This window comes from Lacerta agilis, chromosome 7, assembly GCF_009819535.1.
Source record: "Lacerta agilis isolate rLacAgi1 chromosome 7, rLacAgi1.pri, whole genome shotgun sequence".
Taxonomy (NCBI): Eukaryota; Metazoa; Chordata; class Lepidosauria; order Squamata; family Lacertidae; genus Lacerta; species Lacerta agilis.
Window position 1 is genome coordinate 85121081 of NC_046318.1, and position 14621 is coordinate 85135701.

At 49.5% G+C, this 14621-nt stretch overlaps 1 protein-coding gene across 1 annotated transcript in view; it reads left to right on the forward strand.

The window, feature by feature from the left end:
• Window positions 1-10230, forward strand: part of KIFC2 (kinesin family member C2) — a 36978-nt gene extending 26748 nt beyond the window's left edge. Inside the window, 5 exon segments of the mRNA XM_033156166.1 lie at window positions 2476-2606; window positions 3766-3889; window positions 5538-5667; window positions 7585-7814; window positions 9998-10230. Of these exon segments, the coding sequence (XP_033012057.1) occupies window positions 2476-2606; window positions 3766-3889; window positions 5538-5667; window positions 7585-7814; window positions 9998-10114 (732 nt within the window). The 3' untranslated portion in view covers window positions 10115-10230.
• The last annotated feature ends 4391 nt before the right edge of the window (window positions 10231-14621 follow it).

The following is a 14621-nucleotide window of genomic DNA, read 5'->3' on the forward strand; positions in this document are numbered from 1 at the left end:
CCATCTCTAGTTACACAGAGGAAGTCTGTCCCAGCTCAGGAGAAACAGACATCCCCTTTCTATGTCCACTCTAGGGATGTTGTACTCGACTGCTACCGTGTTTCACATCCCACAATAGCTTCTCTATTGCGATATTGCATTTTTTAAAAATAGCAGAAATAGCAGTGCTGAAACCAAATTGCCCCCGGATAGGAATTTCCCGGAGCTGAGGGTCTCCTTATGCCTTCAGCAGAATCAAGGATCGATGCTTCTTCCAGACATTAGCACTTCAGACTGTAGCTGTAGGCTTGCTTCCAGGGTGGAAGAAGAGCAAATTGGATCCATGCGTACGGGGGAGGTTGGGAGAGGCGCAGGCTGAATTTTTCTCATTGAAATGCAAGTTTTCAGTGTGCAAGGGAGGTTCTACCGACCCAGTGAGGGAGGAGGCATTTCTGACACCTCCCCGCCATGTAAAATGCAGCCTTTCAAGCAAACCACTAGGGTTTTGCTGATTAAATCAGAATGGTGGCTTTCAGTAGATTTTGTATTTGTTTTAATGAATGTTTTATCATGTTTTTTAATATTCTGTTGGGAGCTGCCCAGAGTGGCTGGGGAAACCCTAATAATAATAATAATAATTTATTTGTACCCTGCCCATCTGGCTGAGCTTCCCCAGCCACTCTCGGCAGCTCCCAAACGAATGTTAAAACAATACAGCGTTAGGTATTAAAAACAGGGCAGGGTATAAATAAATTATTATTATTATTATTATTATTATTATTATTATTATTATTATTATTATCACCTCTGAGGGTCATCCAGTCCAACCCCTTGCAATTCCAGGGATCTCACCTAAAGCATCCCTGAGAGGGGGCCATTCAATCTCTGTTTGAACCCTCCAAGGAAGGAGAGTCCACCACCTCCCAAGGGTTCCACTGTCCAACAGCTCTCACCGCCAGAAAGTTCTTCCTGGTGTTTAGTCGGAATCTCCTTTCTTGTAACTTGAAGCCATGGGTTCGAGTCCTACCCTCCGGAGCAGGAGGAAACAAGCCCGCTCCACCTTCCAAGTGACAGCCCTTGAGATGTTTGAAGATGGCTCTCCTGTCGCCTCTCACCTTGGGTTTAATGGGCAGCAGGATAAGTTGAGGGTTGTCCTTGGAGGGAGAGTTTTGCCCTTGCCCTGGTGCTTAGGCGGAGGCACTAAGAGGGACAGCTGCCCAGATCTCACCCAAGAAGCCTCCCTCCCCATGCCTTCATGAAGCCGCCATCTTCTCACGCCCCTTTTGGGTTGCCAGTCTGTGGCAGGTGCTGGGCAAAAGTGGAGCTCCTTAGCAGGTTTCCAAGGTTCTCATTACAACAACCCCAGGAGTCGGAAGGGACCCCTGGGGGTCATCTAGTCCAGCCCCACAAAGTGCAAGGATCACAGCCAAAGAATCCCTGACAGGTGGCCATCCAACTCCCATGAAGGAGAGTCCACCACCTTCTGATGTTGTCCATTCCACCGCCAAGGAGCTCCTATCCACCATAAAGTTCTTGCAAATGTTTATTTGGAATCTCCTTTCTTGAGTGACAGTTGGGAGGGGGGGCGACAAGCCAATGGGGAGTCAAAGGGTGACTGCTTCCCTTAAAAAACAACAAAAACACACCTCATTTTGCTGCTGCTTCCCCTTGGGAGACAGCGACTTAGAAGCTGTCCTATACAGTGGTATCTTGGTTCTCAAACTTTAAGCATTCCAGAAATCTGTTTCCGAACCAAAGCGTTCCAAAACCAAGGCACGCTTTCCCCATAGAAAGTAATGCAAAATGGATTAATCTGTTCCAGACTTTTAACAACAACCTCCAAAACAGCAATTTAACATGAATTTTACTATCTAACAAGTCCATTGATCCATAAAATGAAAGCAATAATCAATGTGCCGCAATATAAAATAAATAAGAGAGTATTGTAGATGATAAAAGTTGAAATTATTTTTCTTTCTCACCTGCCCTGATGATAGTCATTGTTTGGATGGGGGGCTTTTATCCATTTCCGCAGTCACACAACCGATCAATCAATCAATAGCTGAACTGGGTTCCACACAGTCACAAAAACAAATTAGCCGAAAAAGCCTCAAAAACACAAAACACAAAACAAATAGCAAAAACGAAAGTGCCAAACTTAATCTGTTCCGGAAGGACGTTTGACTTCTGAAATGTTTGAAAACCAAGGCGCAGCTTCTGATTGGTGCAGGTGCCCTGGAAACACTTACTAGCGGGTTTTCAGGGTTTGGGAACCAAGGCGTTTGAGTACCAAGGTACCACAGTACTGAGTAGGACCACTGATCAATCTAGTCCAGTATTTCCCACACTGGCTGGCAGCAGTGGAGTTTCAGGATGGGGAGATTGCCAGCCCCCCCCCGAGATGCCAGGACTTGAACCTGGGGCCTTCTGCACGCAAGGGAGATGCTCCCTCCCTCTGAGCTTCAGGTGGGACCCTCGGGGTCTTTCTGCTTCCAGGGCGTTTCTGACAACCCTGGGATCAACCAGCGGGCGCTGCAGGCCCTGTATCAGGAGATGGAGGCCAAGCGTGACGCCTGGAAGTATTTGGTCAGCCTCAGCATGGTGGAGATCTACAACGAGGTGATCAGGTGAGAGGCGCCCCTGAATGCGGACCCTGCCCTTGAAAGAGAAGCAGTGCGGTGTAGTGGTTAGAGCGTTGGACTAGGATCTGGGAGAGACCCAGGTTCAAATCCCCATTCGGCCATGAAGCTCTCACTGGTTGGACTTGGGGGCAGGGCCAGTCACTGTCTTCCCTCAGTCTCGCCTACCTCCCAGGGTTGTTGTGGGGATTAAACAAAGAGGAGAATCATAGAATGTAGAGTTGGAAGGGACACCAAGGGTCTTCTAGTCTGACCCCCTGCAATGCAGGAATTCTGGGCACAGCCACCCATGGGTGGGCTTGAACTGCCAACCTTCTGGTTTGCAGCCAGACTCACACTGCTATGCCAACGATCCTTTGCACCCACCCTGCTATGCCAACGATCCAGCTTGTCAACATCCTTCTTAAATTGTGGTGCCCAGAACTGGACACAATATTCTATGTGTGGTCTGACCAAGGCAGAAGAGAGTGGGACTACTATTTCCCTTGATCTGTTGAGGCAGCCAAGAATAGCATTAGCCATTTTTGCTGCAGCATCACCCTATTGCTGTTGCCTTCGGGCAGAAGATACAGGATAATGAAAACTCGAACCACACGCCTTCTGAATGGTTTCTATCCAAGAGCTTTGATTGCACTTAATAATGATCTCAGGGTCAGTAGTAAGTAATAGTAAGCAGTGAGTAGTAAGGAATGAGACAAGCTTTTAGGTTATGCTATGCTTTTAATAGGTTATGTTATACTCTGGATTATGTTATGTTTTAATAGATTATGTTTTAATAAGGATGAGAGTGTTGGAGATATGTGCAAATGTGTATGGTAAATCCGGTCTTTGGGTGTTTGATTTTCGTTGTTGTGTATACTGTGTATATACGGACAATGACAATAAATAAATCTAAATCTAAATATTGGCTCGCGTGGCGCTTGCGATCCTTTGCTGCCAAGCCAGGTAGCCCCCATCCTATATTCCTGCATCTGCTTCTTCCTGCCTGCGTGTAGGACCTTGCATTTGTCCCTGTAAGAAATGAAGACATGCATCCCGCTCCGTTTTCTCCTGGTGGAAGGCTTTTCTCACCAGACAGCGGCACCCCTGGCCTGTCAGGACCGTAGCGAGAGGACTGCTAGCACCTCTTCTTCCTCCCTCTTTCTAGGGACCTCCTTGCCGGGGACCCCCATGAGAAACTCGATGTCAAGCTGAATCCGGACGGGAGTGGCCAGTTGCACGTCCCAGGACTGACCAGTGTGGAGGTGCACAGCCTCCGCCAGATCCAAAAGGTAGCTGGACTGGACATCATTGTCGGGGGGTTGGAATTATGCCTAAAGGGGCAAAGCTGAGCATGGGCCCAGGGGTGGGGCTCTGCCTAGAGGAGACCAAGGCCTCATCCAGAGGGAGACTGCCTTCGATCCTGCCTTCAACATCTAGGGCAGCCTTTCTCAACCTTGGGTCCCCAGATGTTTTTGGCATGCAACTTCCATCATCCCTAGGTAGCAGGACCGGTGGTCAGGGATGATGGGAGTTGTAGTCCCACAAACATCTGGGGACCCAAGGTTGAGAAAGACTGATCTAGGGGGAGCCTCTGTGTCCCAGGGGGCAGCCTTACTTTTCCAGCGGGTTTTGCCCCAGTGACTTAATTGTGGGATGTGATCCATGAGAGGCAGTCAAGCACAACATTCCTTAAAATGGAAACAAAATAGGAAATTCTTTCCAGTAGCACCTTAGAGACCAACTGTGTTTGTTGGTCTCTAAGGTGCTACTGGAAAGAATTTCCTATTTTGTTTCGACTATGGCAGACCAACACGGCTACCCACCTGTAACATTCCTTAAAATGCTAGAGAAGACATGTGAGGGAATGTTTGGTCCAGCCAGTCGAAACTTCCTGTTCCTCCTGGCTGGAGCATCCTTCCTTTTGCATGTGATAGGAGGTGGGTGTGGCCTTACCTGTCCAGGTAACAAAAGGATGAGTCACACAGCACCCTTCCCTCTTTTTGACTTCCTTCTTCGTTTGACCAGCTTTTAGCAAGGACTGCTCTGCTAGCTCTCAGCTAGCAGAAGCACTGGGATTATTCCCCCATATGGGGCAGACCCACATGTACATCTTTATAACTAAGTCTGCCTTCAGGAATCCAACTGTGAACTGATGTGAGTAAACTTCTTTTATTGACTTTGAATAAGATTGTGGCGTCTTTATTCTTTAAAGAGGGATTCAACGGAACTTACCAGGAACATACAATTCAATCTCAGACCATATAACACTGGTCCTGAAAGATCTCCATTGGCTCCCAGTACGTTTCCGAGCTCAATTCAAAGTGTTGATGCTGACCTTTAAAGCCCTAAACGGCCTCGGTCCTGTATACCTGAAGGAGCGTCTCCACCCCCATCATTCAGCCCGGACACTGAGATCCAGTTCCGAGGGCCTTCTGGTGGTTCCCTCACTGCGAGAAGCAAAGCTACAGGGAACCAGGCAGAGGGCCTTCTCGGTAGTGGCACCCGCCCTGTGGAACGCCCTCCCATCAGGGGTCAGAGAGATAGACAACTACCAGACATTTAGAGGACATCTGAAGGCAGCCCTGTTTGGAGAAGCTTTTAATGTGTGATATTTTAATGTATTTTGATTTTTGTTGGGAGCCGCCCAGAGTGGCTGGGGAAATCCAGCCAGGTGGGTGGGGTATAAATAATAATAATAATAATAATAATAATAATAATAATAATAATAATAATTATAGTGAGAGGCTCACACGAGCCTGCAACCAGCTATCTGCGGTGCATGTAAAAAGGGGGAATGTAACTCTGCTAAGTAAAGGAACTTGCTAGCGCAAGTTAGGAAGGATATTAATAAACAATATATCCTATCCTTCCACCTTGAACATTCCCCCATTAATTCCCTGCTTGAAGTGGCCCTCCATCCTTTTGCCTCCTCTCCAGATGCTCTCGCTGGGCAAGCGGAATCGGGCCACGTACGCCACCAACATGAACGAGCGCAGCTCCCGCTCACACGCCCTCCTCACCGTCAACATCACTGGCACTGAGCTAGCCAGTGGCACCCAAGTCACAGGTATCTTTTTGTGGTTTTTTTGGGGGAAATAATTTTTATTGGTTTCACAAAATAAATCACATACTTAACACAAATTTTTAAAATAAAACAAGATTCCTCCGAATCTTAGGACTTCCCTCCTCCCCTCCGTGGGTCCTTCAAATATTTTAATCAACTGCATATTATAGTTCATCTCTACTGTAGTCCTCCAAAGTATCCAAAGTCTTTATAACGTTCCAAGAGTTCTTCAAAGCCTGCCAAAGATTTCAGGTGTTTGCAGGGTTCTTTCAAATACAATCTATATTCGTCCCATTCTCTACTGACGTTTTGGCCCTCCTGATTTCTGATTTCCCCAGTCAATCTAGCCCTTTCTGAACAAAATAAAAAATACAAAAAATCCTTCCAGTAGCACCTTAGAGTATCTGCCTGATGAAGTTAAGCAACAGATCAACAGAGCCAGACTGATACCCAGAGAGAACTTGCTACAAGACAGACCCAAAAAAGAAAACAACAGAATTAACTTGTTGTTGTTCAGTCGTTCAGTCGTGTCCGACTCTTCGTGACCCCATGGACCAGAGCATGCCTGGCACCCCTGTTCTCCACTGCCTCCCGCAGTTTGGCCAAACTCATGCCCAGTCGCTTCGAGAACATGGATCACTCCTTCATGGATCACTGCCTTGTCGTGGCGAAGGGGCTTGAATAACTCAGGGAAGCTATGAGCTATGCCATGCAGGGCCACCCAAGGTCATAGTGGAGAGTTTAGACTAAATGCAATCCACCTGGAGAAGGAACTGGCAAGCCACTCCTGTATCCCTGCCAAGAAAACTCTATGGACAAAGACAACAGAATTAACATACCGTATATACTTGAGTATAAGCCTAGTTTTTCAGCACATTTTTTGTGCTGAAAAAGCTGCCCTCGGCTTATACTCAAGTGAAGCGGGCGGTGGGAGGTGGCGAGAAAGAAGCCCTTTCTCTCCTCTCACGCCGCCGCCGCCCGCTCACCCCAGTCAACCATTCCTTAAGAAGTGTACAAGAACGGCGGTTCTTTACTCTCCCCAGGCAGCTTGTTCCATTCCTGAACTGCTCACATAAATGCAAACTTTAGACTCCAGAAGGCAGAAAGCCTATCAATTAAGGATGTATTAAAACCCCACAGGTGCTCACTTTCCCTGGCTCCTGCTTAAACAGGACAGGATCCCAGCCTTCTCTGTATAACACAAGGGAACATTGCACTGTGGGTTAAACCACAGAGCCCTAGGGCTTGCTGATCAGAAGAATGGCAGTTCGAAACCCTGTGATGGGGTGAGCTCCACAGCAGCAAAGGAGGAAGAGGAAGGAGCAGCCTAAAGGGCTGCTTTCAGGCTGCTCGTTCCTCCTCCTCTACCACAGCGGCAAAGGTGAACCGGCTTATACTTGAGTCAATAAGCTTTCCCAGATTTTTGTAGGGAAATTAGGTGCCTCGGCTTATATTTGGGTCGACTTATACTCAAGTATATACGGGTTGGTCTCTAAGGTGCTACTGGAAGGATTTTTTTAATTTTTTATTTTGTTTTGACTATGGCAGACCAACACGGCTACCTACCTGTAACTAGCCCTTTCTGCATAGCCTTGTAGTTTCATCTGCCAGCCCTCCTTTGTTGGCATCTTGTCCTCTTCCCATTGCTGGGCAAGACAAGTCACAGGTATCAATCGACCTGCCCTGTCGGCAGCTGCTGAGCCTCTTGGGATGGAGCACCTGTCAAAGGTGGGAGATGCAAGGATGTGGGGAAAGATGGAGGCCGTTATTTTGTTTTTTCCTTCTTTCCCCTTTTTGCTATCTGTCCCTCTTTTCACGTCTTATTTCACCCTGTGAACTTTTATATAAAAGAATGTGTTAAAGAGGAAACAAACAAGTCCTTCTCCTCCTCCTCCTCCTCCTCCTCCTCCTCTGCCACAGGGAAGCTGAATCTGGTGGACCTGGCCGGCTCGGAGCGGGTGTGGAAGTCTGGCGCGCAGGGAGAGCGTCTGAAGGAGGCTCAGAGCATCAACAAGTCCCTGCTGGCTTTGGGGGAGGTGATCCAGGCCCTGCGCACCAAGCAGGCGCACGTCCCCTTCCGCAACTCCAAGCTCACCTACCTGCTGCAGGACTCTCTGGGCAAAGGCAGCAAGACCATCATGATGGTGCAGGTGAGAGCGGAGGGCAGGGGGGGTGGGGGGGATCCAGACAAAGAGCCATGCCAGGCAAACCCTGAAGGGCACAGAAGTCCTCTCCCTGGTCCCAGGAACATAAGGAAAGCCAACTGGACCTAGGCCAGCATCCTGCTCTCATAGTGGCCAAGAGGGAGTGTCAGGCTCTGCGGACTCGCCTTTGTGGGAATGTTCAGGGAGGCAGGAGAGGATATATTGTTTATTAATACCCTTCCTAGCTTGTGCCAGCAAGTTCTATAACTTAGCAGAGTTTTACATCCCCCCATTTAAACCTACAGCAGGTAGCTGGTTGCAGGCTTGTTTAAGGCTCTTAATATTAGATTCCTGGTAAGTTCCCTTATTTCCCCCTTAAAAGAATAAACACGCCACAATCTTGTGTAAAGTATATAAAAGCAGTTTACTCACATCATCAGTTCACAGTTGGATCCCCTGAAGGCCGGCTTAGTTACAAGGTATATACATATGGGTCTATCCCATACGGAGATAGTCCCTTTCTCCTGTGTTGGCTGAAAGCCAACAGAGCATCTCTAGCTAAAAGCTGCTCCAACGGCGGAGGAAGTCAAAGAGAGAAAGATGGCTGCGTGCCTTGTCCTTTTTGTTACCTGGACAGGTAAGGTCACGCCCACCTCTAGTCACATGCAAAAGGAAGGATGCTCCAGGAAGTTTCGATTGGCTGGACCCCTTGCATGTCCACTCTAGGAAAACAAGAAATGTTGTACTTGACTGACTGCTACTTATGTATCACATCCCATAGGCTCCCCATCCCCCCCTTTGGCCATAGATGAGCAGGACAAAGCAAAAAGAGTCTCTTACCATTTAAAGAGTCTTTAAATCACAGCAGCCATTCTGGGAATGAAGGTGTTCCCAAATAAGGTTTCCACCCACTTCCCCCCAGTCACCCCCTTCACTTCCATCTTGCAACCTGATCTCGCAAACACTAGCCACCTTATCTGCTCTACGTGACCTTGGACTGATAGGCTGGACACATGAGAGAGAAAGAAAGAGAGAGAGAGAGAGAGAGAGAGAGAGAGAGAGAGAGAGAGAGTGTTAGCTCTCTCTGTCTTCCAGTTCTTTTTCACTTTGCTGCTCCCCCCCCCCCAAGTTCATCCCAACTTTTGTCTTCAGAACTATGTCCCTCTGCAAACCACTGTTCTAAATCTATACTTTGCCGGGTGCCAGAAACCGGAGGGAGAAATGATGTGCTTGAATCCTGTTTGGACTGTTGCAGCACCTGCTGTGGCCAAAACTGCTGTCACCCACATTGTCTTTGCTGTGTTTGCAGCACCCAAGTGACCTCCCGGGGGCGCAAGCCTGGGCAGTGTGCATGGAGGTCCTGGGATGCCCAGACGACAAGACCCCGCTCTCGGCCTCGCTGATGGGGTCCAAGGGAAAGCAGAGCAATACACTTGGCACCAGCTGGGCTGCAGGAGTTGCCAGGAGGAGGCACACAAGGTGCCGTTCAAGGGCCTTGGGGACTCCACTCTGGATTTGTGTAGCGTTTACTCGGTAGCCTTTTCTGTGGGGTGTGAAACACGGGAGCAGTCAAGTACAACATCCCTAGAGTGGACATAGAAGGGGATGTCGGGACCAGTGAGTCGGAACTTCCTGTTTTCTCCTGGGCTGGGACAGACTTCCTCTACATGTGACTAGAGATGGATGTGGCCTCACCTGTGCAGGTAACAAAAGCATAGGGCTGGCCGACATCCCTCTTCTTCTTTTGACTACATTTCATCGAGGAAGCATCACCTGCTTAGCCAAAGATGCTCTCTTGTCTTGACAAAGGAGCTATCTCTGTGGAATAGTCTCCAAGTGTATGTAACTTTTTCTAAGCTAAGTCTGCCTTCTGGGATCCTATTGTGAACAGGATGTGTGTAAGTAAACTCTTTTATACTTTTATAGAAGACTGTGTTGTGTCTTATCCTTTAGGGGGGAATAAAGGGGAAAATACCACTTGAGACAGTGGGTACAGATTTCCCCTCGGGTTCACTCCGAAGGCTTTCTCGCACGTGAATGTAGCTGCAAGGCAGCGTAGGTTTAGGATCAGAGTTTTCCTCCCCTTAATGGGCTAACTAGATTTAGCTTTGCCGCTGTGAAAACACAGGAACCCGGACCGGAGGCTCTTCCTGTGTTCTTACGTTCCCCCGTTCCTCTCTGCCCTGCAGATTTCTCCGCTGGAGAAGAACGTGGGCGAGTCCATCTGCTCCCTGAAGTTCGCCCAGCGCGTCTGCAAAGTGGAGCTTGGCCCAGCCTCCCGGCGTGTCGACTCCTCTGCCCAGTGAGAGGTTTGAGCCGCCCTCCACCCCGCGAGGAAGAGGAGGACTTGGAGCGAGCGCAATGACAGGGGGGTGCGGGCCCCCTCTTCCACAGACGAGCCCTCTCCCAAGCAGGCTGGGCTGGAGAGCAGAAAAGCGTCCCTGAGCACCAGTTTCTACAAAGCTTACAGGGGGTTGGGGTGACAGAGAGCAGCCCGGCATTGACTCTGGGACGGCCTTCCTCCACCTGGCGCCCTCCAGCTCTTTTGGGGATGGGGGCCACATCCCCAAAAGAGCTGGAGGGCGCCAGGTGGAGGAAGGCTTCTTTAGGATTGTAGTTCTGCCCCTGCTTTGCAATGCCATTGTCCTTTGATCTCTTCCCTGCTTTTGATGTTTGTCATATCCACGACGACCCTGCGGTGTCGCCCTCCCTGCGCCTCGTCCCTTGATGGTCTCCTCTTCCCGCTCCTGAGGTTCCGTGCTGGGTCCTTGCTCTGTTGCAACCCAGAGGAGTTGTCCAGTCTCTCCCTCTTTCTTTCCAACAGTTTTGGGGAGCAGCTGTGGTGAAATGAGGCGGGGGGGCCCGGCCCTCTCCGGCCATCTCTTGGTAGAGCGAGGTGGACCCGGCTCTGAGCTGTGCAGCCAACTCAGCCCGCTCCCTGACCCAGCAAGCACGGATCTCGATGTGCGTGTCTGAATGCATACACCCCCCCCCCATCTCAGCTCCCCAATCAACCGCCCCCCCCCCGTTTGCAGACCTTCAGAATGATTTAATGCGGATTAGCTGCACAGTTCAGCCTCCGTTTAAGCGCTCTTGCAAATCAGGCTGGCTGAAAGGGAGATTTTGCTGCATGCTTTGGGCAGGGAGCAAGGGTCCTGATCCATCGCGGTGGGAGCCAACTCTCGGGTCACCTGACAAGGACTTCTTCCCATTTCACGAGCTGTCATTGTCTTGAGCTACTCACGAGCTAAATCCATGCAGCTCATCGTTAAACTGTGGAACTCCCTGCCCCAGGAGCCAGTGACGGCCAGCTCTGATGGTGTCAATAGAGAATTGGACAAATTCATGGAGGAGGAAAAGTCTACTGATGGCTACTAGCCAAGAGGGCTTTGCTCTGCTTTCCCAGTCGGAGGCAGCAATGCTTCTGAGAACCAGTTGCTGGAAGCTGCAGGAGGGGAGAGCGTCGGTTTTGTGTTCGAATCCCGTTTGCAGGTTTCCCACAGGCATTTTTTCAGCTGCTGTGAAAACAGGGTGCTGGACTAGATGGGCCATTGGCCTGATCCGGCGGGCTCCTCTTGCGTCCTCCCACTGCTGCTGCACTCACAATCATCCCCACAATTCTGGGGGTGCCACTCCCCGATTTCTACTTATTTGAGTTTGGAAGGAGCTGTGGCACAGGGGTGGCACGTAAGGTTCCCTGCAGGTGCAGTTGGCTTACGGCTCTGACCGCTAGGAACACTGCCTTCTTATGAGTCAGGGGAGCCTCGATCCACATAGCTCAGTATTGTCTGCACTGACCGGCAGCAGCAGTAGCTGTTCTCCAGGGTTTCAGGCAGGACTCTCTTTCAGTTCTAACTGGAGGTGACGTTAGGGTTTGGACCTGTGGCGTTCTGCATGAAAAGCTGGTGCTTCAGTTTCCTGCATTGCAGGGGGCTGGACTAAATGACCCCTGAGGTCCCTTCCGACGCTGTGGTTCTATGATTCTGGGATCCATTGCCCAACAATGTCCAAACGACAGCACCACGTCGGCAGGCCCCGTTCAAACTGACAGCAAGCTGGGAAGAGGCCTGTTGCCGCCCTTCTTCCTCTTGAGAGAAAGGGGTCGTGCCCCCTTCACTTTCTCCTTTGGGTTCAGGACGGATCCTGGGCCGAGGGGAGCTGCTGGACTTTCTTCCTGCCTCCATCCCTCCCCCCACAGGGACCCCTCTCCCTCCTGCTCCTCCTGGATGATGGCCAGGACAATAAAGTGAACATGCCCCCCCTGCTTCTGCCCTGTGCCTCGACTCTGTGGGTGTCTGCCTCAAAACCGGGGGGGGGGGGGCTGCATTAATCCTTCAGTGACGCTGGAGGTTTCAACACCAGCACAATGCCTCCTGGCCTGAGACAGAGAAGAGCTCCCGGTATCCAGGGCTGGTTTGGGGGCAGGAGGCTTAGAAAAGCCTTTTCATTAGTATGTAGATCTTGTGAACCCCTTTGATTGATATATATATACCAGGTTATACCAGGTGTGTGTGTGTGTATGTGTGTGTGTTAGACTAGATGACCTGGGTTTCCTGCCAACTCTACAATTCTGATTCTATGATGAGGATGGGGGGGAGCTACCATTTGAAGCAGATTAAATAGCAGGCAAGTTACAAAATGGCTAAGAAACATTGGCACAGGCTGGGAGGGGATCCCAAATTCTGGGGTTTGCTAATGAAAATACCCCCCATTTGAGTATCAATTGGTTGGGGGGGGAACCTATAAAACAGGGGGTTCACATCACAAAACGACTGTAAGACTTTGGCACAGGTTTGGGTTGGGTTTGGGGGGGTACCTAGGACTCCAGTCTGAATACCAGGGGGTTCACGCTATCAGACCCTACAAAACAGATGCAAAACATTGGCACAGGTTTGGAGGGGACCCCAAATTTCAGGGTTCACAGTTAATGAGAAATGGGAGCAGCAGTTTCAGGAAAACAATTTTAAAAATGTTTTGCGAGGCACGTGGGGGGGGGGGAAGGGAGACATCCAATGTGATTAACTAAGACACAGATGGATTAGATAGCGGTCCAATCCGTACTAATTGCCAGGTGATTTTATCTCTTTTCTGTGGCTGGCTTCGCCTTCCTTCCCTGTATTGTGGCTGGTGGACCTCGCCAGCTGTCTCAAAGTAGGCTTTGCATATGCAGTTTGACAAACCCTGTGCTGGAGCAAAGAAACTGGCATCTCCTCGATATTCCCGATAAAAGATATTCAGAATAAATACTCCAGAGTGGCTGCAGTTTGAACACCACAATTTCTTAAATACTAGAGAACTTGAGGACATCCCATGATGCTCATGGCATCATGGCAAGGGGTTGGACTGGATGGCCCTTGTGGTTTCTTCCAACTCTATGATTCTATGTTTCTATGCTGAGTGTTGGAAGATTTGGGTCACACACAAAGAAAGCTCTTCACACGGCGCAGAGTTAAAACTGTGGAACTCCCTGCCACTGGATGCAATGATGGCCACCAACTTGGATGGCTTTAACAGAGGACTGGAGAAATTCACGAAGGAGAGGACTATCGTGGGTCTGCTCAGCCTGCACCCCCGGAGGCATGCTTCTGAATCCCAGTTGCTAGAAACCACAGGGAGAGTGCTTCTGTATTCGAATTCTGCTTGCCGGCATCCCATAATGGGTACCCAATTGGCCATTGTGAGAACAGGATGCTGGACTAAGATGGGCCATTGGCCTGATCTAGCAGGCTCTTATATTCTTATTTAGGAATAAAATGGGGTTTGCTTTTGCGACCCTGACGGTAATCACATTTATACAGGAATAAACACCGCTTTGTTGTAGAAAAATACATTTTCAACTCCATGCTGGAGGAAACTCTTGAGAGTCCCATGGACTGCAAGAAGACCAAACCTATCCATTCTGAAGGAAATCAGCTCTGAGTGCTCACTGGAAGGACAGATCCTGAAGCTGAGGCTCCAGTACTTTGGCTACCTCATGAGAAGAGAAGACTCCCTGGAAAAGACCCTGATGTTGGGAAAGATGGAGGGCACAAGGAGAAGGGGACGACAAAGGATAAGATGGTTGGACGGTGTTCTTGAAACTACCAACATGAGTCTGACCAAACTGCGGGAGGCAGTGGAAGACAGGAGTGCCTGGCGTGCTCTGGTCCATGGGGCCACGAAGAGTCATAGAATCCTAGAGTTGGAAGAGACCCCAAGGGCCATCCAGTCCAACCCTCTGCCAAGCAGGAAACACCACCAAAGCATTCCTGACAGATGGCTGTCAAGCCTCCGCTTAAAGACCTCCAAAGAAGGAGACTCCACCACACTCCTTGGTAGCAAATTCCACTGTCAAACAGCTCTCACTGTCAGGAAGTTCTTCCTAATGTTTAGGTGGAATCTTCTTTCTTGTAATTTGAATCCATTGCCCCGTGTCCGCTTCTCTGGAGCAGCAGAAAACAACCTTTCTCCCTCCTCTATAGGACATCCTTTTATATATTTGAACATGGCTATCATATCCCCCCTTAACCTTCTCTTCTCCAGGCTAAACATACCCAGCTCCCTAAGCCGTTCCTCATAAGGCATCATTTCAGACTCGACTAAACAAAAAATTGTTGGGGATGATATTTATGGTTGTGCATCAAGAGGGCCACAGGTTGTCCAGCCCCTGGAGCCTAGGCGAGGGTATGTCCTCTAAGATCCTTCCACCTGCTCGAGTAAAAAAAAAAATGCCTGCAAAAATATATTATGAAGAAGTGAAGGAACACAGCAACAGGGATGTTCAAAAAGTTTAACCAGTCCATGAAGAAAGCAAAACAAGCGCCGACCTTCCCA